The following is a 25,770-nucleotide window of genomic DNA, read 5'->3' as shown; positions in this document are numbered from 1 at the left end:
AAAATAATATGAAGTGTCATACTTATTATATTATGTTACTGACGATAATATTCTAAATGAAATATACGTTACAGAATCTAATATGCAAAGTGTGATTTTATGGTTTCACCCAGTGGTGCGAGGTCAAAGGGCTAACCACTCCGCCACCCCACATACTAACAAGGGACATCCCGAGGTATTTCTCCCCGATTTTTTTCAAACTCGGGGGTTAAGTAGACCTTCATGTACCTTGAAAGATCAAAAAGGGAAAAGTTTCAATGGCCATTCGTGTTGCCATGGAAACCCAAAAATGTTTTTCACGACTCAGGATTAAACTTTCTCCACGTAAAATAGTATATGGGAAAATCACGGTACGTAAACCCTAACGATTTTACCGAAATTTTATTCATTTTACCAAAAGTGACATAATTACCAAAAGTGTGACAATCCCTGTACTTTCGTATGCTAAAGGTTTAATGAAGCTCGACTCGAGATCGACCACATAAAAGACTATTTATTGTCGCCTTTCTAGATCTTTTATTAGTTTATGGTATTATATCGTAGGTAGATGGCGATAGCATCTCCACAGAACGGCGAAAAATCAAAAACTACCCTAACTTTGACCAGTGCTACTTAGTTCCTCCGTTCCTCACTACGAGGCGTTACTTGTTGGTTTTAACTTCCTTCCCTCCCCAAGGCATACTTTCCCTTCTCCCCTACCAACTGGTATTTCGCTTGTAACATTCATTCAGAAATAGGTCCGATTGACACACTTTTGGTAATTATGTCACTTTTGATTTTACCCAATTGTTTTGGCGGGGGGCAAGGCAGTTCAATATGATTTTACATAAAGATCTATTCGTGTTTTTCACATGCTATTTTACGTAGAGACGGTTTAAACCTAAGATGTGAAAAACATTTTAAACGAATTTCTAAAATAAATGCTCTGACTACTAAAATTAATCGAAATCTGGGGGTTCACTAGTCTATTTGACTAGAGAAAAATTTACCTAAATATTCATAAATAATGTCGAATATGGCGTATCATAAATTCATCATTCATCAATGCCATTTTATTTAAAAACAAATTGTGATCGGCCAAAGTCACGTAACTTGATAATAAACTCCTATTTTAATTCTGTTGGGTCAAGCAAAATGTTGGCTGTCCTTCTTGTTTTGAAAGCCCCATTTTTACCCCCACTATAGTCAGTGACTACTAAAATAAATTTAGATAGGAGGCTTACGCTTTTGTCCCATTGGGTCGGTGCCCATCGGGTCGATTCTCATTCAACAGCCGGTGCCATTCGACCGACATTTTGTTTGCTCACAAGTGAAAGCATGAAACCTAACCTAACCAAACCTAACCTAACCTAACCTAACTTCTATAAACTTTTTCAAATAAATGGGATTCGATCAATTGGGAAAGTATATTTTTTGATTCGATCCATTGGGAATTCGACCCAATAATATTCTATCCAACGGGAATATACTAGTCTGGCTGACTACTAAAAACAATATCCGTATGTCCAACCCGGGAAACACGTCGGGATGTGTCCTCGTAAGAAGCGCATAGGGTGGAGCGACTGACCTTGGTCGTTTTTCGAGCGCTCCATGGCTTGGCAGGCCATCCTCCATTCCTGCAGTTCGGGCGAGGGCACCAGCCCGGCCGTGCCGTCCGCCCCCTCCTTCCTCGCCTGCCACCAGTTGTGGTCGTCTTTGCTGATGACCTCCAGGATGTCCCCCGTCTTGAACGGAATGCCCGCTTGCGCGCAAGGAATCAGGTCGTCTTCTAAAGGATTGTAGTCGAACTGAGTCCTAACGTAAATCTGTGCGGAATATTGTTTCAAAAATGTCTTATTCGTTAAAATAGGTTACTTAAAAACGGTCTTTTTCGGTGCGTTTAGAAACGTTCGTGTAATCAGGGTTCATACAATATTTCCAAAACCATTTTCCCTGATATTTCCAGGTTTTCCAGAGTAGTTTTGAATATTTTCCAGGTGTACTTTTTAAAACAATAGGGTCTCTAAAATGTTAAAATCATTACTGTTACACTTTCTAATATAGTCAAGATTGAACGTATGAATTCAATACTAAGTAATAATTTCAGTAATACTAAAACAAATTGCACATAAATTGGAGTTCTCATAATTATTTTCCCTGATTTCCCTGATTTTTCAGAAAAATTTTCATTTTCCCTGATATTTCCCTGACTTTTTTGCTTAAAATAAAATTTCACTGATATTTCCAGGTTTTCACTGATTTTCATGTTTGTATGAACCCTGTGTAATGCACACCGCCACTAAACGCGCTTAAGGGGGAAGACTACAGTGGTTATTGTCGACTTTCGCGCTATTTCAAGCTGAACTCTTTTAATTTTGTATTTTAGCTTATAAAATTAATATTTAAGTGTAGAACCGCCTCTTGTTTAGTAACTAAAATAATTTTGATAATTTTAAATTTAAAAGTAATTAAGTTATTACGTTTTAATTCGGAAACCCGGAGCTAAACAAGTTGGGCCAGCGCCCAAACTACCTTTTAGTTAGGACCTTATATCTCGTTAACTATTAATATTAGAATTATCAAAATTATTTTAAACACTAGAGGAAGGTTCAGCCTAATAAGAAAAATATAATTAAATTATGTAATTGTTAAAACAGAATCGTTCAGCTTGAACGAAAAAGAGGCTTTTACTGTATTCTTCCCCCTTAAATCCAATTTTTACATAAATTTGAAGAAAGTCTGTGATTATTTTTTTTGTGAAATAAGCGAGCAAATTGCAAAAGGACAATGCGGAAAAATTATATAAAAGAGCACGCATACTCAAACGTTTTAAAAACATTTATAAACAGGCGAGAGTTTCTTCAAATTTATTTTCGGAAAAATTTGCGTAAAAAAATAACGAACATATACCAAAATTAAAACCAAAATATTTATTTCAGGCTATATTTTTCAAATTACAAATAAACGAAATAAAGCTATATAACTAAAATTATAAAAGTGTATCAGAAAAATTAGAAGAAACTCTACCTTTTCAATCAAACACAACATCACAAAGAAATGGAACGAACGAAAAAAAAATAGCTCTTTAGCGCCAAATTGGTAAAAATTGAAAATATCATAAAGACAAAATTAACAAATATCTTGTAAAAAAGGAATGTTTTCGAGAAACATGCATTCATTATGCTAAGATATAAAACCAATCCAAAAAAATTCAGTATAAACCACGATCCAAACATCTCAATCGTATCAAAATCTACTATATAATCCCGCTAAATAAAAACAAATTGAAAGAAATACCAATATTTTGCTTCCCTTAATAATAGCATTAAATGAATACATAAAATGCATTTTAAATATTGGTAATTTTTTTATTAAAGTTTAGTGGCCCTAATTCCCAACTCCGTAGCGCCACCTAACGCCAACCACGCGAAACTATAGGGGTACACGTGGTTTAAGAATTTTCAATATTGGCGCGTTTACTAGCACGCCAAGGCAAAGGTGAAATGCCGGTACAGTTTGCGTTACTTTTAATGGTAATTACGGAGTTGTAGAGGGCAACTATCTTATGGAAATATATAAGGATAAACTTAAAAATAAAATCACACGTTTTTTTTTGAGGTGACTGAAATTACTTACTAGGACTGGGGGTGGGTTAATCCTGAAATACTTTTGCAGCGATAAAAAATAGACAAAAAAGAAATAGAAAAAAAAGAAACGAAAAACACGTCACACATTTTAACTCAGCAAGATTTGGACACTGATTCGTATTAACAACGATGGTCAATTTTGGTCATGCAGTGTCTGCTATATCTGTGACCATTTGATATATATCCACAATTAACTATGGCACCACCTTTCAAAGCAATTCAACTAAATATTAAAAAAAAACCTTAAGTTTGAAGAACTATTATTATGCGGCAAATTAGTTGTTCATTTAGTATAGTTTCTCCAAACTTTTACGTGCAACAACCCGTCATGGGTCCTTTCATTTAGGAATTTGTACTATAGAGCAGAACTTTCAAACCATATAATATTAAATAGGTTCAACAAATATATCTGTATATAGCTACCAAGTGAAATTGGGGGTAAATAAAAAAATATATAAAAATAATAAAAAAATTAAGTAGATAATAAAGGTTTTTGTTCGTCATATATGGCACCTGAATGGCAGAAACAAAATAAATTGGGCTGATGGTAATTATAATAAAAATAAATGGTTTTCTATCATGAATATGTGAACATCATAGCATGGGAAATTCACAATTTAGGCGGCTGTCTTTCAAGAGAGCTTGCAGGAAAGGCACCTCGCGGGCGTAAGTAAAGGTTACCTCGCATGGCGGAGGGGCGCTCCTGTAACTGGGCACAATTTTGAACGTTACGCTCCCTCTGGCATCTCTCTGGAAAGACCAAAAATTCAATCGTATTACGTATCTCTTACAACAGAACTATCCCTTTAAAACACTATGAAATTATATATATATACACTCGGAATGTCTAAGGCGTGGTTTAAAGATTTCGTTCGCGATATGCTTAGCTAGACTCGGCTCGGCTCGGTTCGGCTCCTGGTCGACCTTAAGCCTTGCCTCATTTTCTCTTTTTTCAGCATTTAAATACGGGATTTTACGCGAAAGTAGATCAAGTTTGTGAATAACATGAAAAAGTCTCCTAGATTTTCAATAGGGTTACCACAAAATTTTCAAATCCAAATTTCCTGACTATTCCCTGACCATTTTAAGAGATTTTCCCTAACTTTTCCAGGTCAAAATTTTTATTTTATACTTTATTTTCATCAGAAGTTAATAACTTTAAATGGACTTATATTTAAGTAAAAAGGTTATTACAATGTTGGAAAAATTAGCCAAACTTTCAAGGAAATAAATGATAGTCACAGAATTTGTCATAGATCTGGAGTAAAATTACCTTCAAAAAGAGTCAAGATAAAATTGAATTCCCAGATTCACAAATTCTTAAAGGCCTAGGTTTTTTTCTGCCTGTCCCCCTTTAAATTAGGCCAACGTGTTCAGCTTTTGGCCTACCACCAGGGCATTTGTGCTCCACTAACAAGGAGACGACCCGAGGTGTAACGCACCTAGAGGTCGGGGATGGTTAACTTTTATTCAATAGATAAAGCTATCAAAATTATTCGTAAAATGTTTTGATCAAGTAATTTATATATCTGTATTATCCGATTAATATTTTGATAAATTTGTAAAATTAATCGGAAAAATGACGTTTTTTTCGATAAAAAGCTCAAATTTTACGAATAATACATGTTTTTTAATCATTTTCCGAAATATTAACCGGTAAATTTCTTTGTTTACATTTTTTCCCCAAAAAAATCAATTTAATCATGGATAATGATTAACCGTTACCGACCTCTAAACGCACCGATTTTGTTCGTAGACCTTCGTGTAACTTGAAACACCCTAAAGGGAAATGTCTCCATAGGCAACCGTATTGCCATGGCAACCAAAAATGTTTTTGACAACACGAAATGGAAATTTTCCCAAAGAAAATAACATGGGAATCTGACCAATATTAAGTAAAAAATTTTAATTTTTGAAAATGCTAAAAATAGAAAATATAAATAAGAAAATAATGAAAAAGTTCGAAGTTGATTAAAATCATTACAGGGGTATCCTTACATTTGGTCAGATTCCCATGTTATATTCAATAGGAAAATTTCCATTTTGTATTGTCAAAAACATTTTTGGTTTCCATGGCAAAACGGTTGGCTATGGAGACATTTCCCTTTAGGGTGTTTCAAGTTACACGAAGGTCTACCAAACCCCCCGAGTTTGAACCAAATCGGGGCGTTACACCTCGGGTCGTCTCCTTGTAAGTTAATTTAAAGGGGGACAGGCAGAAAAAAAACCTAGGCCTTTAAGAATTTGTGAAACATGAACATTACATTCGACGAAGTTTACGCCCCGCCCTTTCTCAAGACGCATTCGCAGCACGGTGACAATGCATCCTTGGACATTCAAGTGTATTCATATATAGTTTCATGGTAAAACCACACAAGGAGAACGCAACCCGTCAAACGTCGTGCATTTTCTTGCGTACGTTTTTCATTGGCTAGACGCTTTAGCGCCTGCTGCCGTCGGAAGGGGAAAATTCGGGAATTGTCTTCCCCCCCGCCCGCCCGTAAAACGCTCAGCGTAAAGGCTCATCCAATGAAATTTGTACACAACACTGCGTTAGCGTGTTTAAAGGCTAGCTGCGTTCTCCTTGCGTTTGTTGCTCCTAGGTGAAACTCAGAATGCATTCAGGTACCTAAGATATTCTGAGCTGTGTTATGATAGAATTAGTGTTTGCAGAAAAATTAAATAAAACCAGTTTAGCGATTTGCCTAGAATAGACGCTTAAATAAAACCAGTTTAGCGATTTGCCTAGAATAGACGCTTAAATAAAACTAGTTTAGCGATTTGCCTAGAATAGACGCTTAAATAAAACCAGTTTAGCGATTTACCTAGAATAGACGCTTAAATAAAATCAGTTTAGCGATTTGCCTAGAATAGACGCTTAAATAAAACCAGATTAGCGATTTGCCTAGAATAGACGCTTAAATAAAACCAGTTTAGCGATTTGCCTAGAATAGACGCTTAAATAAAATCTGTTCAGCGATTTGCCTAGAAATAGTGATAAAGAGAGCCAGGACATACTAGTAAAAACTTTATATTTTAAAGCGCGCGCTGCTTAATATTTCAATACAGAAGTTCTCATTCAATTTCGCATACGCCTCCTGAAAGAAAACAACTCGCGCGCTATCACCTTTCGCCTTACAAATAATACTAACATAAACACGTGACTATTTTATTCAGTGGTTCGCGCATGCGCGTAACGGAGAAAAGAAAAACGGAGCGTCATTTATTGAAGCGTCTATTCAGGTGCTTAAGAATGTAAGACAGTAAATATTCTAAGCTCCACCATACAATACGTTCGTCTGCTTTCGTGACACTCGTTCATACAGACAAACGCCATCTATGGGTACGTTTTGATATTAAAAAGCAGACGAAGCCTTAGGTATCTGAATACATCCTTGATTTTATGTATCTTTCACAAGAAAAGTACTCAAAAAAGCTTAGGTACAAGTGTTTCCAGGAAAAAAAAACACTATCGGTGTAGAGGTGGAAACTTCTATTCAAGAGCGATCTTATGCACTTCTGATAAGTGGAAAATGTCTTACCAGCATTCGTTGAAGACTGTCCACAGACTGATTGGCAACACTGACCCCATTGATCTCCCTGATTTCGTCACCGACGTGTAACGTGGCTGAAAGAGGTTGTTCGTTAATTGAGAAATTAATTAATGCAAATTAATTAATTACCTTGGCGATGTATCATGCCGCCGTGCATAATTCTGGCCACTATGCACCTGCCCTCTTCGTCAACTTTCAAAGTTATTCCCTTTGGAAAGGAAAAGCGAGAAGAATTCATTATTTAAATTATCAAGAACCTACTTAGGTTACTGAGAAGGTACAAGTCGACCTTTTAACAGAAGCACGTCCGTGAAAGAAGTGGGTAAACGACATTGACTACGCGCGAGGCAGTTATTTCGAATCTAGGTACGAGGTATAATATCAGGGTTGCCACAGATTTTTCACCATCAAATTCCCTGACTTTTCCAGGTTTTCCCTGACTTATTTTGTGCCAATATTTGGTACTTTGTAACCTATATTTTTGAAAAAGTTTCCTATTTGCAACCGAAATTAAATTCCCTAACATTTCCCTGATTTTAAGACTAACTTTTAAAATTCCCGGACTTGTCCCTGATTTTTAGACTAACTTTTAAAATTCCCGGACTTTTCCCTGATTTTTAGACTAACTTTTAAAATTCCCGGATTTTTCCCTGATTTTTATACCAATCTTAAAATTCCCCGACTTTTCCCTGGTTTTATACCCATCTTAAAATTCCCCGACTTTTCCCTGATTTTTATACCCATCTTAAAATTCCCCGACTTTTCCCTGATTTTTATACCCATCTTAAAATTCCCCGACTTTTCCCTGATTTTTATACCCATCTTAAAATTCCCCGACTTTTCCCTGGTTTTTATACCCATCTTAAAATTCCCCGACTTTTCCCTGATTTTTATACCCATCTTAAAATTCCCCGACTTTTCCCTGGTTTTTATACCCATCTTAAAATTCCCCGACTTTTCCCTGATTTTTATACCCATCTTAAAATTCCCCGACTTTTCCCTGACCTTTATACCCATCTTAAAATTCCCTGACTTTTTCAGGAATTCCATGTTTTCCAGGTACCGTGGCAATCCTGTATATAATATCTTTGGTTAGACCAAACATAAATATCGCAATTCAAATTAAAAGAGTAACGCCATCTGTCAGGGTTTTATAAAATAGCTTTCATCGATACAATAATTGAGAATCTACCAATTCTTTTTCTATTCATGATGAATTAAAAAAATTGTTAAATTGACCTTTAATGAAATTTACAAGAACTAAACCAAATTTAACTTTTTCTAACTAATTATAGACGTTTTAACGAAATATTAACGAATACGTTCTTACGATTGATACTAGATGGCGTGATACAATGAAACGTAGACTTTTACATTCTCGGTAACCTTAATACGTTTTGTAATATATAGGAAACGTAAAAAGCCGAAGAGTGCAATTTAATCCTAGAAGAAATAAGTTAGAGAGGATAACCCTACTAGTTAACTAGCTTCCGACAACACTCACTTGGTGGCACGACAGTTCAGAACGTAATTCTCTCCACTTACTGTCGCGGCTCCCTTGGGGCTCAAAATTAATATTTGATCGGGGCCAGGGGTCGCTGGCGGCGGCTATACATATACCTGTGTAGCAGGATTTTCTACTACGTTGTAGACTGTCGCGCCACGAGTGATAATTGAAGGAAGCTCGACCTTCCCTGCTCGAGTTATATCAGAAGTAAATGAACCGCAGTTATCAGACTGTTATACTCTCCATGTTGGAGGCGTTTTCCTTATGAAGTTAAATTTTTACCTCGAAATAGAAATTTTGCGCGCTCCTAGGTAAAAAAAAAACGTTTTTGTTTTTATGAAATCAATTTTTATACATAGAAATAGCTATACCCACAATTCTCAAGTGCAATTTATCACTTCAAAAGACGGGGATGGAAATTAGCTTTTATTTGACTCGATTTTCTCGTCATTTTCATCAGGAAAATGCCACCTGATTCTGAGCGCTATTTCGATAACTTCGGTTCATTTAGTTCTGGTTATACTTCATTTAATACGTCTGTGGGAGAACGGGTGTTAAGTTATTTTGACAGGACTTAATTTTTACACGATATCATTAAAATCAGGCAACAATTGTCATTAGGATATATATATTTAGATAGCACTAAACGAGGCGTAAGTCATGAAGAAGTTAGTTTACAAGGTATGGACTTCTAATGCCATCTACCGGGGTGCTGTATTGAACCTTGAACTGACCCTCTGGTTTCCCCAAAACAAGCGAGTGTATTGTAAGTTTTGGGGGTAGAAAATCAGACAAGCATAGCGAATAGCCCGACCCCCCAGGTGAGTGCCAAAGGAAAATTAGTTTACAGGGGGAAGGTAATTAGCCACAGCGAGTGGCGGAAAGTAATTAGCCACATCGAGGGGCGCGAGATAACTAGCCACAGCGAGTGGGGGAAAGGTAGTGGCGGAAAGATATTTTAGCTCCCGTGAGTGGGGGAATAAATATTAGCTACAGTGAGAGTGGGAAAGTAATTAGCCACAGCGAGTGGGGGGAGGTAATTAGCCACAGCGAGTGGGGGGAGGTAATTAGCCACAGCTCCCGTGAGTGGGGGAATAAATATTAGCTACAGTGAGAGTGGGAAAGTAATTAGCCACAGCGAGTGGGGGGAGGTAATTAGCCACAGCGAGTGTGGGGAGGTAATTAGCCACAACGAGAGGTGGCGATTGACAATATGAGGGCTAGTCGTTCTCCTCAAACTTAATAATTATCCAGCAACGCAACAATCCCTATACAGAGAAGAGTTCTACAAGCATAATTGTTCAGCGGATATAAATTCTGGTAAAATACACCTATTTTAATTTGTCCAGGGTGACCACAGAATATTTTTAAATCCTTTAAAGGAATTATAGGAAATTTCTCAGGGAAATATAGGAAAATATTGGAAGATAAATTTTTGGAGAAAAAAAAATTAACTATACAATAAGAGAAAACGGTAAATTATAGGAAAACATAGGAAATATAGATACTGTGTTCACCCTGTTCGTCTTGAAATATTTATCTAAAAATTTAGTAAAGCGATTTTAAAAAGATTAATTTTGGATAACTCCAAAGGGAGCAGTTACATGGCACGCTGGTACTCGAGAAGAGGTCAAGGATCAGATAGAATATCGACCATCCAAGACAAATAAAAGATACGTTCTAAGGGGTGGATAGGGACAGAAATCGGCTTAAGAGTGCTTAAGACCAGATCTATCTAAAGAGAAGAGTGTTCCTTACTAATTATAGCCCAGGGTAAATATTGTTGAAGAGAAAAGATTCCCTTCATTAATATCTCTATATTTAAGGTCTTCTTTTGTTTTTGGGATGCTGAAGATTTAAAAGAATGACTGTAGTGATTTCTACAGACCACAGACATATATGAAAAATATTTCCAGGGACGTCTGAATTTTTATGAGCTAAAAAAGTTCAGGAATTTTTCTAACAGCAATTTAGAATCGGATGAAGAACAAGCAATATAATATAATAATATTAAATTATTATCCTGAAAATCACTAGGTAATAACTATTTCGATTAAAAATCCCAAAAATAATCGTTTTGAGGCGTTTTTTCCAAGGTGCAGCTTACTCCAATGATTATTAGGACACCGTCGTATGATTAAATCATGATTAGATTAAAATTAAATCTGTAGCTTTGGCTGTACAAAGATTAAAAATTATAAATTTTTTAAACATTATTATTAGGACAGCCTGTAACTTAGGAGCAACAAACACAGCACCCCACACAAGGAGAACGCAGCCCGTCAAAAGTCGTGCATTTTCTTGCGTACAGTTTTCATTGGTTAGACGCTTTAGCACTTGCTGCCGTCGGAAGGGGAAATTCGGAAATTGTCTTCCCCCTTTCAGTAAAACGTTCAACGTAAAGGTTCGTCCAATGAAATTTATACGCAGCGTGTTTAAAGGCTAGCAGCGTTCTCCTTGTGTTTGTTGCTCCTAGCTGTAAGTTGTCATCTCCTCAACGTAAGCCTACACTTGGGGATGGCCAAAGGGATGAACCGGAATTGGGTACAATATCCGGTTTGTTCCTCTTTCGGTATTTATCGATTTAAAAATTTCATAAAAATAACTTCCAGGGCGCCCAGCGATCCTATAATTCCTATATTTTTCTTTAATTCTGAAATGGTCCTATAAAATCCTATAATTCGATTTTTTCAATCCTATATTTCCTTTATTTTTAGCATATTCGTTTTAAACGCAACTGATAGTGATAGCCAACAAGAAATATTTAATTTGTAATTTTTCTCGAAATCTAATGGCCCTCGCGAAAATTGAAATGAAGGAGCAGAATCGAAATGAGTTGGAATTTTCGGTTCTGATATGTTTTACATTGTTATACCTCTTTTTAAATACACGCTATAAAACTTGCTCATTTCTATATTTTAACCGTACAAAACTTTTTTAATTGGTAATTTATCCTATAATTTTGAATATTTATCCTATAATTTTGAATACTTATCCTATAATTTTGAATACTTATCCTATAATTTTGAATATTTATCCTATAATTTTTAAATATTTATCCTATAATTTTTAAATTTTCACCCTATAATTTTGAAATGTATCAAATAATTATCCTATAATTTTTAAATGTTTATCCGATAATTTTGAAATGTGTATCCTATAATTTTTAAATGTTTATCCTATAATTTTAAAATGTGTATCCTACAATTTTGAAATGTATCCTATAATTTTGAAATGAGTATCCTATAATCAAAATAAAATTTTAAACGCTATTGGCTGGGTGCCTTGAAAGTGTACCCAAAATGACGTCATTTCGCGGGTTCACAATTTCTTTAAAAGGTGTCGCTAGTAGTCGAGGGTTACGTCGAGAAGTACTGACCATGGGTTCGTCGGTGTTCTTCTGGAACTGGACGAGGCGGACTCGGGTGACGTTCTCGACCTCGGACTCCCCGGACGTGTCGTGCATGTCCAGCTGGTTGCCGTTGAGGTAAGGCATGACGGGCGGCGGCGTGACGCGGATCGCTTCCTCGCCGTACACTTCGTGCGCCACGACGTCGTGAGCTTGCAACAAACACTGAAACAAAGATACAACAGTCATCTTAAAATAGGCGCTTCAATAAATGCCGCTCTCTTTTTCTTTCCGTCCCCACGCGCATGCGCCAGTCTCTGAATAAAATAGTCACGTCCAGGGTTGGACCCAAGACTATATATACGCTTCGCTTACTAGACAGGCGTGTTCAATGGACCAACTTGCATACAATAGCAGACGCTGTTCCAAATTTTCCCCACGCTACAGCAATGCAACTAGTGGCACCTCTAACGGCTGGTCAAAGGCTTCTCGCGTTTTTCGAAAGTGTTAAAAGTTTTTTTTGTATATACAGGATGTTTCAGAAGTCAGTGCAATAAATTTGAGGTGTTATAGGGGTTGAGTAAAGATGTTTGACTGTCTTTGTCGCGATCCTCTCCGACGAATAGGAAAAGCGCTAGAGAGCGGTCAAGTTTGGCACAAGTCATCGAGCGACTTTTAAAGCCATTAATTCAGGTGGCCGGGTTACAACGCGTAGGAGGGTGGTGGCCAGCCCTTCATGCCAAGCGAGCCTACAGCTCCCTACACTCACTATAATTTACCGTTAACCTCCGCAAGTTTTTATGGAAGGGGAAACCGAAGAGCTCGGGGGAAAACCCTGTTAACCAGTGGGGGGAGAACTTGCAAACTCAACGCAGGAGTGTTTACGAGTTTTCACTGAACAGTGGGGGTAAAAATGGGGGTATAAAAACAAGAAGGACAGCCAATATTTTGCCTTACCCGTCAGAATTAAAATAGGAAATTATTATCACTTGAGTTACGTGACTTTGGCCGATCAAAATTGTTTTTAAATAAAATAAAATGGGATTGATGAATGATGAATTTATGATACGCCATATTCGCCATTATTTATGAATATTTAGGTACATTTTTCGCTAGTCAAATTGATAGCGCGAGTCCTTTTTTTTCAGGAAGTGCGTGCGAGATTGAACGAACCCGTCAACATTAAAATATTAAGCAGCGCGCTTTAAAACGAGGGGTAAGACACTCTGCGAACTCGGTGTACACTGCCGTACCTTTGACAGTGCTAAATGGAACTCGCGAACTCTTGAAAATATGTACCTTTAACAGTGCTAAATGCACGAACTCGGTGTACAGATTATCTGAGACTGCCTTACCCCTCGCTTTAAAATATCACATTTTTACAAGTATGTCCTAGAAAGAGGAAACCGAAGAACTCGGAGAAAAACCCATTTAACCAGAGGGGAGAGAGCTTGCAAACTTAACAAATCCGAGGTCCCTTCCAGTGTCACAAGCTAGGATCGAACCTGGTTCATCTTACTGCGAGGAGTAAGTGCTAACTACTCCGGCACCCCACTTATACATTTTACAGGGTGTTTCAAAAGGTGATGCAAATATTTTAAGGAGTTGAAAAGTATGCCAGTTTTTCCCCCATTTTCCTACGATGAGTGAAAAGAGCGCCACAGAGCTTCGAAGTGTGTGGCCTACTAGCCCCTGGAAGTAGGCTGCAACAAGCGCAAAACCAAGCAGCAGGGAAATGCGAACATTAAGGTTTGGGTTCCTGTGATAGGTAAAAAAGGACTTTGCAACCAGCGTAAAAACGTAAACTTAAACCGTATTTAAAGTCATTGCGGCTTGGTTTTGCGCTTGTTGCAGCCTAGTGTACTTCAAGGGGCTATTAGGCCACTCTTTGAAGCTCTCTGGCGCTCTTTTAACTCATCGTAGGAAAATGGGGGGAAAACCGGCATACTTCTCAACTCACCCCCTACGACTACTTAAATTTTTTGCATAACGATTGAAACACTCTGTATACTCAAGTTACAATTTATCACAGCTACAAGGTATAATAAACTGACTCATCAACTTTAAAAACTTTAATACTTTGACTAGCGGCAAATACCTTAGGCAATTAAAACAATAACATTGTTCTACAGACAAAACGCTATCCAGCCAACCACGAAAAACGGAGCTGGTATAAAAAAAACACACGCTATTAGGCAAATTGGTAAAAGCTCTTCCAACTGTATAAATCAACGTTTACGCGCTTCGCTACGTCGAAACAAAGGTTTTTAACTTTTTATTCCTTCGTAGCCGAGGACTCCTACTTAGCCAACCTGGATTCTTCGGGTTCGGAAGCGTAACGAGAGATAGTACAACAACATCGCGTCCATTACCAAACGGAACCTAATTTTAGAGGGCACGCGGAAAACCTCTTTGGTTGCGAAAACGAAATAATTTTATTACCAGAATGCTAGACTGGTCCTTGAATTATTAAAATAAAAAAATTCTAGTCTCTATTTCGGCTGCTAAAATAAGTCTGTTTCCAAAAAAGTCAATAAAGTGAATATCGGAGAACGGTTAAAAGGTTTCGATGGTGGGATAAAATTATCTGGGCCGCCTTTTTTCGATTCTTCTGTCGATATAATAAAGAGGACTATAATATCGAAAAGACGAATTAAGGGCAGTAAGAACTCTTTTTTATAGCGATAATTTTGTCTATACGGATCGATTATCAAAGATCGTCGTTAATGGAATAAAAGTGGTCGCTAATGTCTCACTTGACGAAGCTTTACTATCTTAACTGTATTGAAATAGTTGAGAAAAATAATATCGATACTTTAACAAAGAAGGTCATTGGTCAAAATTCACTGAAATCAATGTTTCGTAGTGGTAAATGTCAGTTGTCAAATAATGTGGCAAAAAGTGGTAAATACCGACATGGCGAATAATACATTTACTGGCTAATATGCCAAATAGTGGAAAATTATCAATTTTAATAGAATTAAAAAAATACCAAAGAAAAAATTTATTTGTGCTATTTTAGACAAATATACTGGATTAGTTGCCAGGTTTTGGGCTAGAAACTGAATTATAGCCCAATCTAGTTATTTCTTTTGGCTATTTTCCAACGATTTTTCCTGGGTTTGAATTCGTCTGCTATATATCTTTAAGGTGATTTTAATGGTTTTTTGTGAAAAACTTAAACATTATCTCCCATGTAAGTGATGCTACATATCTGAAAGATATTATTTACAACATTTAAATGTGACATTTAGGTAACACTGACTGAAATTCAAAATAGACAGGGAGGCTATTCTGTAAAAATCAAGTATGACAAAAAAATCATGATCCGTCCAAATTGACAATGCGCGTGTGCAGAAGAGGTTGCTATCGAAATGTCAAACTATCGATGGTATTGGTCAAATTCGAAATCTTGGCTGCATGTAATTCCAACGGAAGGGATTTTAACGAAATGCTTCGACATACGGTCGATGGTGCCAATTTAAGTCTTGGGCACCAAAAATAAACGGATATTTGTCGTCCGCTTAAGCATTTAGTTTATGATTTGACTCAAATACCGGATATAGCGTAACATACTGCCACCTAGGAGCAACAAACACAAGCCAGCCTTTAAACACGCTAGTGCAGTGTTGTGTACAAATTTCATTGGACGAGCCTATACGCTGAACGTTTTACGGAAAGGGGGAAGACAATTTCCGAATTTTTCCTTTCCGACGGCAGCAGGCGGTAAAGCGTGTAACTAATGAATACTGTACATAAGAAAATGCACGAATTTTGACGGGTTGCGTTCTCATTGTGAGGGGTACTGCGTTTGTTGCTCCTAGCTGCCACTACTTAAAATTGAACTTACACAATATTTCGATATTTCGATATCCGCCCCTTCTCCACACGCGCATTGCCATTTTTGACGGATCGAGATTCTAATTGTAATGTTTGATTTTTACAGAATAACTTTGCAGGTTTATTAACGTGTTTTATTCTTTGGTCGAAAGCGCGATTGAAATGACCTTGAGGGTCACAAACTTATACCACAGCATTTCATTGCCTGTGGGGATTTTATTTTACATGGTCACTTCAATTCGTGAATCGATCGAAAGACGGTTCCTACGCGTGGTAACGTATCCCTTAGCTTTTCTAGGCCTTGTCAATAATACACCGTCAAAAACTTAGACAATTAAATTAATGGACCCGAATCGTAAGCAAAAACCCCATTCTTCAAATTGAATCGCCCACCAGCGCTTATAACTTTTCCACCAAAAGCGCGTCCTAAAGATATTGGGCCTAACGTAATTCCCTTAATATGGCGCACGTGTTTCACATTTGAGTGATAATTTTTCCAATATCGGACACCGTGGCGCTACAAGCGTCTTTGCTCTATAGCGTGTAGGGTTCAGTAGTTTATTTGTCCTAGGTAAAATCCGTTTTAAAATAATAAAAATTCAGAGCAAAGGATAAAAATATTTGACGCATTAAAAAGCACTACATAGATATTATTTTGGGACCTTAAAAAGCACTTCATAGATATTACTTTGCGACCTTAAAAAGCACTACAAAGATATTATTTTGCGACCTTAAAAAGCACTACAAATATATTATTTTGCGACCTTAAAAAGCACTACATAGATATTATTTTGCGACCTTAAAAAGCACTACATAGATATTATTTTGCGACATTAAAAAGCACTACAAAGATATTATTTTGCGACATTAAAAAGCACTACATAGATATTATTTTGCGTCCTTAAAAAGCACTACATAGATATTATTCTGCGTCCTTAAAAAGCATTACATAGATATTATTTTGCGTCCTTAAAAAGCACTACATAGATATTATTCTGCGTCCTTAAAAAGCATTACATAGATATTATTTTGCGTCCTTAAAAAGCACTACATAGATATTATTCTGCGTCCTTAAAAAGCATTACATAGATATTATTTTGCGTCCTTAAAAAGCAGTACATAGATATTATTTTGCGTCCTTAAAAAGCATTACATAGATATTATTTTGCGAAACGTTGGAACAAAAAAATACAAACATTAAAAATTATTTCGAACGTTGATATTGTTTAACCCTTCAAATGCAAACATTCTAAAGGGGGGGGACATTTCATTTCCATCCCCCGGGACGCTATCAAGCTGTAGAATAAACCTTAGACAATCAAATATTTCACAAGCCATTAACTCAGCCAAAGAGGCTTCACCTCAAAAGATACCATCCCGGCGTCCTAACCTGACAGCGCCTACAAAGAACGAAATGATGGTAAATATACGAGCGTTAGAGTAACGCGGTCCTTAGCATCGCCAACGCTACCAGGAATAAGTCGAAAAATCCCTCTTGGTTATTGCCTTCGCAATAAAGAAAAAACATTTTACAATGGTCTGTACGGAGATCGGTTTGCTAAAGGAAGAGCCAGCCCTGATAAAAAACACTCCAATATTATCCTACTTTGGAAACGCGACGCTGTAAAAAGGGTTAAATGCACTATCTCAAAAACAGTTCCCGGAGCAAGCCTCCAGAAAAAAAAGGAACTAAAATACTGACACGGGGAAGAGAATGGCGACCTTTTTAGTGGAGAAATCAGCGGAGGACCAAATATTTCTTCTATTTAGAGGAAGGCCTTTCTTAGTTTAATCCTCTTTTTTTATTTTTTCGGGACAGAAACGCATTACACTTCGGGGTGTGTTTCAAATGGGACGGACATAAAAGCCTAGATGGACGGGATTCTGCGGAGAAATGTGAAGATGACATTGCAGGGGGGTCGCCAAAGGTCCCTTCCCCCTGGTCGAGGGAGACGGTAGTTAGTGCCAGCAGAAGCTTATAATAAATCCACTTTGGTTCGAAGTATCTAGCTCCTTACTAAGCCTTTGACCAAAACCACAAATGTATAAATATTTTTCTCATAAGTGTTAAATTTTTACTGACAGTCATTTTTGGAATGACCACTCATTTTTTATGGACTTCAGACTAAGGCATTAGGCCTAATACGCGGTCTTTGGATAATCACTTGTTTTTAAGGTGCGTGTTGTTCTCGATAGAGGCGCTTATCTTTTTGGGTGTGACGTCAATTCGAAGTCATTTCTCGCATAGCTAACAGTAATTACTTACACTCACTAACACACATTAAGCAACGTAATTAAAAATTTATGTAAAAAAGTGCAACGTCTTTTTATAAAAAAATGACTACGTTAGGTTAGGTAAAATTAAGTAACTATAAGAATACTAAGATCCTTTGAAAAATTACTTTGTGTTGCAAGAGGATTTTTGACCAACTGAAATAGGGTACCATTGTTACGTTCAGTGACGCGTCACAAAAGCATATTATAAAAAGCACGTGTAGTTAGACACTTTTCCATGCGAAGAGGACTCTTATAAACTTCTGGTGTAACCTTTGACAAATGCATTATTTAAATGTATTCTAAAATAGATAAGGTTAAAACCAAAACAATATAATAATATAAATAATAATAATGCAATATTGTAATATAATTAATAATAATATAATATAATATAATATAATATAATATAATATAATATAATATAATATAATATAATATAATATAATAATAAAATTATAATAATATAATATTTTTTATTATATATTAAATAATAAAGATAAACTTTGTTTTTAAATAATTATAATATAATATATAATAAAAATAATATAATATATAATAAAAAATAATTTAACATATAATAAAAATAATTTAACATATAATAAAAATAATTTAACATATAATAAAAATAATTTAACATATAATAAAAATAATTTAACATATAATAAAAATAATTTAACATATAATAAAATAATTTAACATATAATAAAATAATTTAACATATAATAAAAATAATTTAACATATAATAAAAATAATATTATATATAATAAAAATAAAATATATAATAAAATAAAATATAATATAAAAGTTAACGATTTACTTAGCTAAAGAAAACCGAAATTTAGGCTAAGAAAAAAGGTCAGACGCCCAAAGAAAACATCACTAGAGAACATCTTTCTAGCAGACCAGACCTTTGAAACACCAAAAGGCAAAGAAGGGGTCGGAGTGCCGCTGATGTGATAAGAGAATCGGGGGGGGGGGGGGGAGTAGGCGGGGTTAAGAAGTTTCCGAAAGGGCGCAATTCGCAAAGAGCAACAAGGGAATGATTCATAACCCATCCGAGTCCTAAGAAACTCATTAAATTACAACTTCAAAATCGGTAGAAGAATAAGCAAATTAACATACGAATCGAGACTTAATTTACCGTTCACAAAATATTCCAATTTTGCCTAAATTATATCGAACAAAAGAAGGTCATTTTCTTAAAAAAATATATCATTCATCATTAGAAAATGATATCACCCTATTTTTCAGGATGCCATTTGTCAGAAGTACATAAAATACTTCTTACAAAAGAAGTATCTATTTCCCTATAATTTTTAAGAGTTCGTAGGTTTCCGCTTTTTTTTTCATGGAGGTTTAGAAAGAAAAACCATTGTGAATTTAGTGGCCAGTCTGGCCAATAAAGATTTTGACCACATAAAATTATAAAATAATAATAAAGAAATATTTTAACACCAAAATTTCAGATTTGAGCTACTTAACGCAAATATATATAAATATATAAATATATATATATATATATATATATATCAGATTCTGATTAACGTTAGAATAGCCTGTTAATTTTTTTGTAATAATTAATTCTAACATTGTAATTTCAGTGTAAGCTAAGACATTTTTACAGTAAACTTCTGAAAAATGTATTTCCAATTGCTTTTTTTAGCTTTTAAATGCAATTTTCCTTTATTAGCCACTATTAGCCAATTTTCCACTATTTGCCACTAGCCTGGCCTTTTCTTCAAAAAGGTGACTTTTTAGGAACACTGTTAATTTTTACCATTTACATCGTCGCAAATTTTGAACCATGATGCAACTTTCCTATAAAAAGTATTTCGATAAGTTTAATGACCAAGATGGATACCAAGAATGTATTGAAGTGACTAAGAATATTGGACAACAGGATTCTGATTCCCATCCTCGCAGCCTTTGGAGCTTAAATTCGTCCGCTTTCCCATTCAAGTTTGCTATATGGTTTGACCTTGAATGCGCCTTAAAAGCTGTGAGGATGGTACCAGGGGTTAATGCTATGCTCAAATATTCTTTTTTTTTAAATTTATTGATGCTTTTAATTACATATTTGTACCTATTATTAGTGTTGCATCTTCCCATTGGCCATATGAGTAAATATTGCTCGTGCATGGCCGGGAAATATTAGAAATATATAAATTGACTTATACTTGGAGTATAATTAGTAAAGCCATAAATCATAAGTGAAATCGAGGTAATTAATTTTATGTATACATTTAAGAATTCATGAAATTTTTTATATCATCGATCCTAAAATTGATCAACCACTCATTTAACAAGGTTACAAAAGATTTTATAGTAGTACATTTTTTAATATTTATATCTATTTTCTTGTATAATTTTGGACCCAAAAAAATCACATGGTTTTGGCCAAGGCTTTTTAACATTTTTTCACCAATCACATTTTGACTTGTTATATTCCTAGTATCATATCTTAGTAACTTCAATACATTCTTGTGGATACTTATAGAGATATTAATGCACTTCCGACTGCACTCGTATGACAGTCGGAATTTTTCCGACTGCGAGAATAATCGGCGATTTCATTTAAAGAATGCGGTACTTAGCTCTAGTAACACCTTCGCTAGAGTCGCCCTAATCTGACAGCGTTGCCGAAGCTACGTAGTTAGCTTAAGAAGCTATTTCAACAGTGTCGGGTGATATCGTCTGTAGGATAGAGAAAGGATCATCATACATCATAGGACAAAATGATATCGATGGCGCCGGGGGGAAGCGATAGAAGGACCCCCGTAGGATCTTTTTTTTGGAAGGGTGTAGAATTTCTAAGTAGGTCGGCGGGGGTGTGACTAAAGAAATTATACGGACCATATATATTCTTATTTATGCATTCACCGCTTTTTTGGCATTTTTTTGTTCGGCAGGCGAAAAAAGCAATTTGAATATAAAGCATCCGTAGTGGTACTCTATAAAGTCTTAAACTAGAGAGTACTTCAATCGTTAAATATGTTCTAGAAGCTGTAGAAAAAAACTTTAAACATTGTATCTATGGGAATTGAATTTTGCGCAGAGTTTATATATGAAAATTTACATCAGATACCGTTAGTTTTCAATGTTTCAAAGGCATACTTTCATATCGATGGCTTCTGTTTTTTAAATAGATTTTGAAGGAAGTCACGGAATATTTTAAAATTCTTTAGAGGAATTATAGGAAATGTTTAAGAGAAATATAGGAAAATAAAGGAAGAAAATTGGGTGAAAAAAATAAATTAATTATACAATAAGAGAAAACGATTGTACAAATTGTTTAAAGGGGTATAACATTCAAAATAAAGTTGATAACCGATAGAAATAGTTGAAATTAAAAACTAGGATATTTTAAAGGTATTTAGGGGTAAAATATCAACTATTTTAATTTCTTCAGAGTTAAAATATAGAGTATTACGGGAAATGTAATGAAATTATAGGAGAAAATGGAAAGACGTTAAATTAAAAATAGGAAATATAGAAACTGTGGTCTCCCTGATAAACTAGAATATTTATGGTGGATCTACCTTGGATTAATAATAGAAGCTAACGCTTCGTTAGCTTCTATTATTAATCCAAGGATCTACGAATTTCACTTTTCAGCCACCAGGTGTAACAGAGGCTTAAGGTAAATGGCGCTAGTTACGTTATAAACAATGTTGCAGTGAGTGTTAACAGATAATTTTCCGGTTTGAAATATACTAATGATAATAATTAGCTAGGCTAATACCCAAGTCAGAAAATTTAAGTACGTCTGACGCAGTGGCATAGACGGGGGTTTCCGGTAGCTTTAACTGTACTAAATTTTAACCCACTTTGAAATATTACATATTCTACGCTATTGAATCAAAGTGAAGCTTATATTAAGTTACACAAAAAAATTGCTTTTGAAAGGAGTGTAACTAATCGTGGGAGCTAATATCTAAACTATATATCATAGATTTAACAAGCAAAAGATACCACACACGAACCGAGTCAAATTAAAATGTTTACGATCGAATGTAAACAGAAGAGGTTCACGAGCCTCCGAAATCGTAAATATCATAAACAGAGGAAACATGGTTGCCACAAAATATTCAGATTCAAATTCCCTGACCATTTTAAGAGATTTTCCCTGACTTTATAAGGGCAAAATTTTTATTTTATATTTTACTTTTATCAGAAGTTAGTAAATTTAAATGAACTTATATTTCGGAAATTTTTTTATCGCAATGTCGAAAAAATTAGCCTTACTTTCAAGGAAATAAATGATAATTGTGGAATTTGTCAAAGATCTAAAGGAAAATTACCTTCAAAAAGTGTCAATATAAATCTGAATTCCCAGACTTTTTACAAATTATTAAAATTCCCCGACTTTTTACCAATTCTTAAAATTCCCTGACTTTTTACCAATTCCTAAAATTCCCGAACTTTTTAAAAATTCTAAAAAATCCCTGACTTTTTACAAGTTCTCAAAATTCTCGGACTTTTTAAAAATTTCCTAAAATTCCCTGACTTTTTAAAAATTTCCTAAAATTCCCTGACTTTTTACAAATTCTCAGAATTCCCTGACTTTTAACAAATCTTTAAAATTCCCTGACTTTTAAAATTTTTTTTAAATTCCCAGACTTTTTAGACCCATTTTTAAATTCCCTAACTTTTCCCAGACGTATGGCAACCCTGGGAAATTCGATACCCGACTAAAATGTGCCAGCAAGACCCCACATTGAAAATATTTAACCCAGATGCTCCACCAACCTAAAATTTCAAACAACGACCCAAGAGATAATATGGAAACTAAAATATTGGCAAGAAACACTTACGATTCGAAGCTAAAAATGAGGAAGTTGATTCCCAGTCGCTGTCTCTACGGCAGTACGTTTCGATTCATGATTTACGAGCGCGAGTTTCGGTCGGGCCAAGGCCCGTTCACGAACGACGAAACGTCAAAAACAAGAGAGAAACGTCCGGAAATATCAAAACGGTGGCTTTCAATATTTGATTCGACGCCGTTGAAGAGTTGCTCGACTCCAAACTAGTTTCATCTTCCCACGCCGGCCCACAACAAAGAGCCTCTCGCGCTCCAGAACCCGCCCGTGTCCGCGTGTGTGTTCCAAGCCCACGCCACCAAAGACTAGTACTATTTCGAGAGCGGACTACGATCCCCCGTGTCCCCAGGACGGGGGCCGCTTCCGTCGCTTCCCTCCCCCCCTCTTGTCTTTAACTACACCATTTGCAACCCCCCCCCTTACTGCTTACCCCCTCCCGGTGATGAGTGAAGCTTGGCCTCACGCTTCTGGTTTGGCCACAAACGTTTTTCCAATCGACCATTGCCTTCATAAATTGCGATTGAAGATTGGCTTAATTGGAAGAAGCAATTAGGTAATAGAATGTATGATTGAATGAGCTAACGTAAATTTATAATTTAATTGTACGTTTAAAATTTACTGGAGGAGCCAATAAAAATATGGAATGGTTATAGAGTTAAATAAATTAAGTTAATTTTATTATTTAATTGTACGTTTAAAATTTACTGGAGGAGCCAATAAAAATATGGAATGGTTAAAGTGTTAAATAAATGAAGTTAAATTTATAATTCAATTGTACGTTTAAAATTTAACAAAATTGCCATTAATATTAACAAAATAATAAAAGTTTAAATTAAAATTCAATTGTTCGTAAAAAATTTTAAGAGCCATTAGAAATATTGAATGTTTTTAGTGTTAAATAAATTAAGTTAAATTTATAATTCAATTGCATGTTTATGATTTTAAGAGCCATTAAAAATATGGAATGGTTATATTATTAAATAAATTAAGTAAAAATTAAATTTCAATTTTCCGTTAAAAATTTTAAGAGCCATTAAAAATATGAAATGTTATAGTATTAAATAAAAGTTCTTTCTTTATATTCTATCAATATGTATTATCTAAAGTAAATAATATGTATTTTACTAAAAAAGTATCCATTCTAAAAGTTAACTTAGTAGGCTCGAGGTAGTCAAGTCTACAAGTTTCCTCGTTCACATTTCCTTAGATAAAAAATATATTTTCACCGGTGTAATAGCTTTAATAAGTCACTATTTGACGTATTTGAAGCCTCACTGTTTAAATTTCTTATGAAAACCGATACCCGTATCTTAAGTTTGCTATAGCTGGAATTTCTAATCTTCGTAAAACCGAGAGCAAATTTGGTATCTGAATTTTTTAAGAGCTCTTTGTAGCGATAAATTCTGCGCTAAGATCTTAGCGTGTTCTGTTATCTGAAAATCCGCATCCAGTCGTTTAAAAATGCAACAACAAATTTAAGCAATCTGTCAATCTAATATTTATTTCGGTAAAGTAGGTGTCACGACGGCGAAATCTGTTTGAACAATAGTAAATCAGAAAATTCCAAAGGTTTACGATGTCGTCGTGTACTAAAATTGGTATTTATTATTTCTTTCCAAACAGATATTTGCTAAACGATTTTGAGAATCTTAGAAACGATGCTTAAGATGTCTATTACGATTTTGAGAACCCTAGAAACGTGGCTTAAAATGTCTACTACGATTTTGAGAACCCAAGAGCCGTGGCTTAAAATGTCTATTACGATTTTGAGAACCCAAGAAACGTTGCTTAAAATATCTATTACGATTTTGAGAACCCAAGAAACGTGGCTTAAAATATCTATTACGATTTTGAGAACCCAAGAAACGTGGCTTAAAATGTCTACTACGATTTTGAGAACCCAAGAAACGTGGCTTCAAATGTCTATTACGATTTTGAGAACCCAAGAAACGTTGCTTCAAATGTCTATTACGATTTTGAGAACCCAAGAAACGCGGCTTAAAATGTCTATTACGATTTTGAGAACCTAAGAAACGTGGCTTAAAATGTCTATTACGATTTTGAGAACCCAAGATACGTGGCTTAAAATGTCTATTACGATTTTGAGAACCCAAGATACGTGGCTTAAAATGTCTATTAAAATAAAATAAATATAAATAAGAATAAGAATATATAAATATAAACATAAAATAAAAATAAAAATAAAAATAAAGTTTATATTGGGAACATATTTTCAATAATTAAACTGGTTTAATAATAATCGTAGAACCTCTCATTACTCACTGAATATTAATTAATGACGAGTAGGGTGATACGTTTCCCAATATGCTCTTCGCGTGCGTGGACCGACTTGGTTCGAACCCGGGAAGATTGGGTCATTTATATGGTAGCTCCCCCTAATTTCCCGATTTTATCCGATCGCTGGCTAATGTTTAATGTCCGATATAAATGCGTGATAACGCGAGAGAGAAAAATATCGGGAAAAGGACTCGAAACTAAACGCTGCGAGGAATTCGTGAAGCGACGCGATTATCCCCGGAGGCACACGCCAGAGTATATTTGGTATGAATTAAAAATGACCAACTTCCAGGTCACCTCTACAGCTATACCAAGACCATACACCGGAATATAATTGAATGTAATCAGAAGAAAATAGGGGAAGTACGTATCTGTAGCTTTGAGCCGTAGAAGTCGTCGTGTGACCCACGAAAATGCCTTTTTACGCATAATAAACCAAACTGAAAAAGTAGTTCCAATTTTGTTTTGATTCCACACGGCTATAAACGATGAAAGCAA

At 35.3% G+C, this 25,770-nt stretch overlaps 1 protein-coding gene across 5 annotated transcripts in view; it reads right to left on the bottom strand.

Annotated features, from left to right (window-relative positions):
- Window positions 1–25,770, bottom strand: part of CASK (peripheral plasma membrane protein CASK) — a 326,722-nt gene that overhangs the window by 9,080 nt on the left and 291,872 nt on the right. For 4 of the 5 annotated variants that reach the window (XM_090168456.1, XM_090168455.1, XM_090168457.1 and 1 more), the window contains 5 exons: window positions 12,067–12,261; window positions 7,310–7,388; window positions 7,169–7,254; window positions 4,308–4,376; window positions 1,568–1,805 (listed from right to left, as the gene is read on the bottom strand). In XM_090168456.1, coding sequence (XP_090024582.1) covers window positions 1,568–1,805; window positions 4,308–4,376; window positions 7,169–7,254; window positions 7,310–7,388; window positions 12,067–12,261 — 667 coding nt within the window. Of the gene's footprint in view, window positions 1–1,567; window positions 1,806–3,615; window positions 3,646–4,307; window positions 4,377–7,168; window positions 7,255–7,309; window positions 7,389–12,066; window positions 12,262–25,770 lie in introns of all 5 variants that reach the window. The other variant, XM_090168459.1, reaches the window with a different exon arrangement.

The sequence above is a fragment of the Leiobunum rupestre genome, chromosome 3, assembly GCF_980474605.1.
Source record: "Leiobunum rupestre chromosome 3, qqLeiRupe1.1.hap1, whole genome shotgun sequence".
Lineage (NCBI taxonomy): Eukaryota > Metazoa > Arthropoda > Arachnida > Opiliones > Sclerosomatidae > Leiobunum > Leiobunum rupestre.
This window is presented reverse-complemented; position numbering and strand designations above follow the sequence as displayed.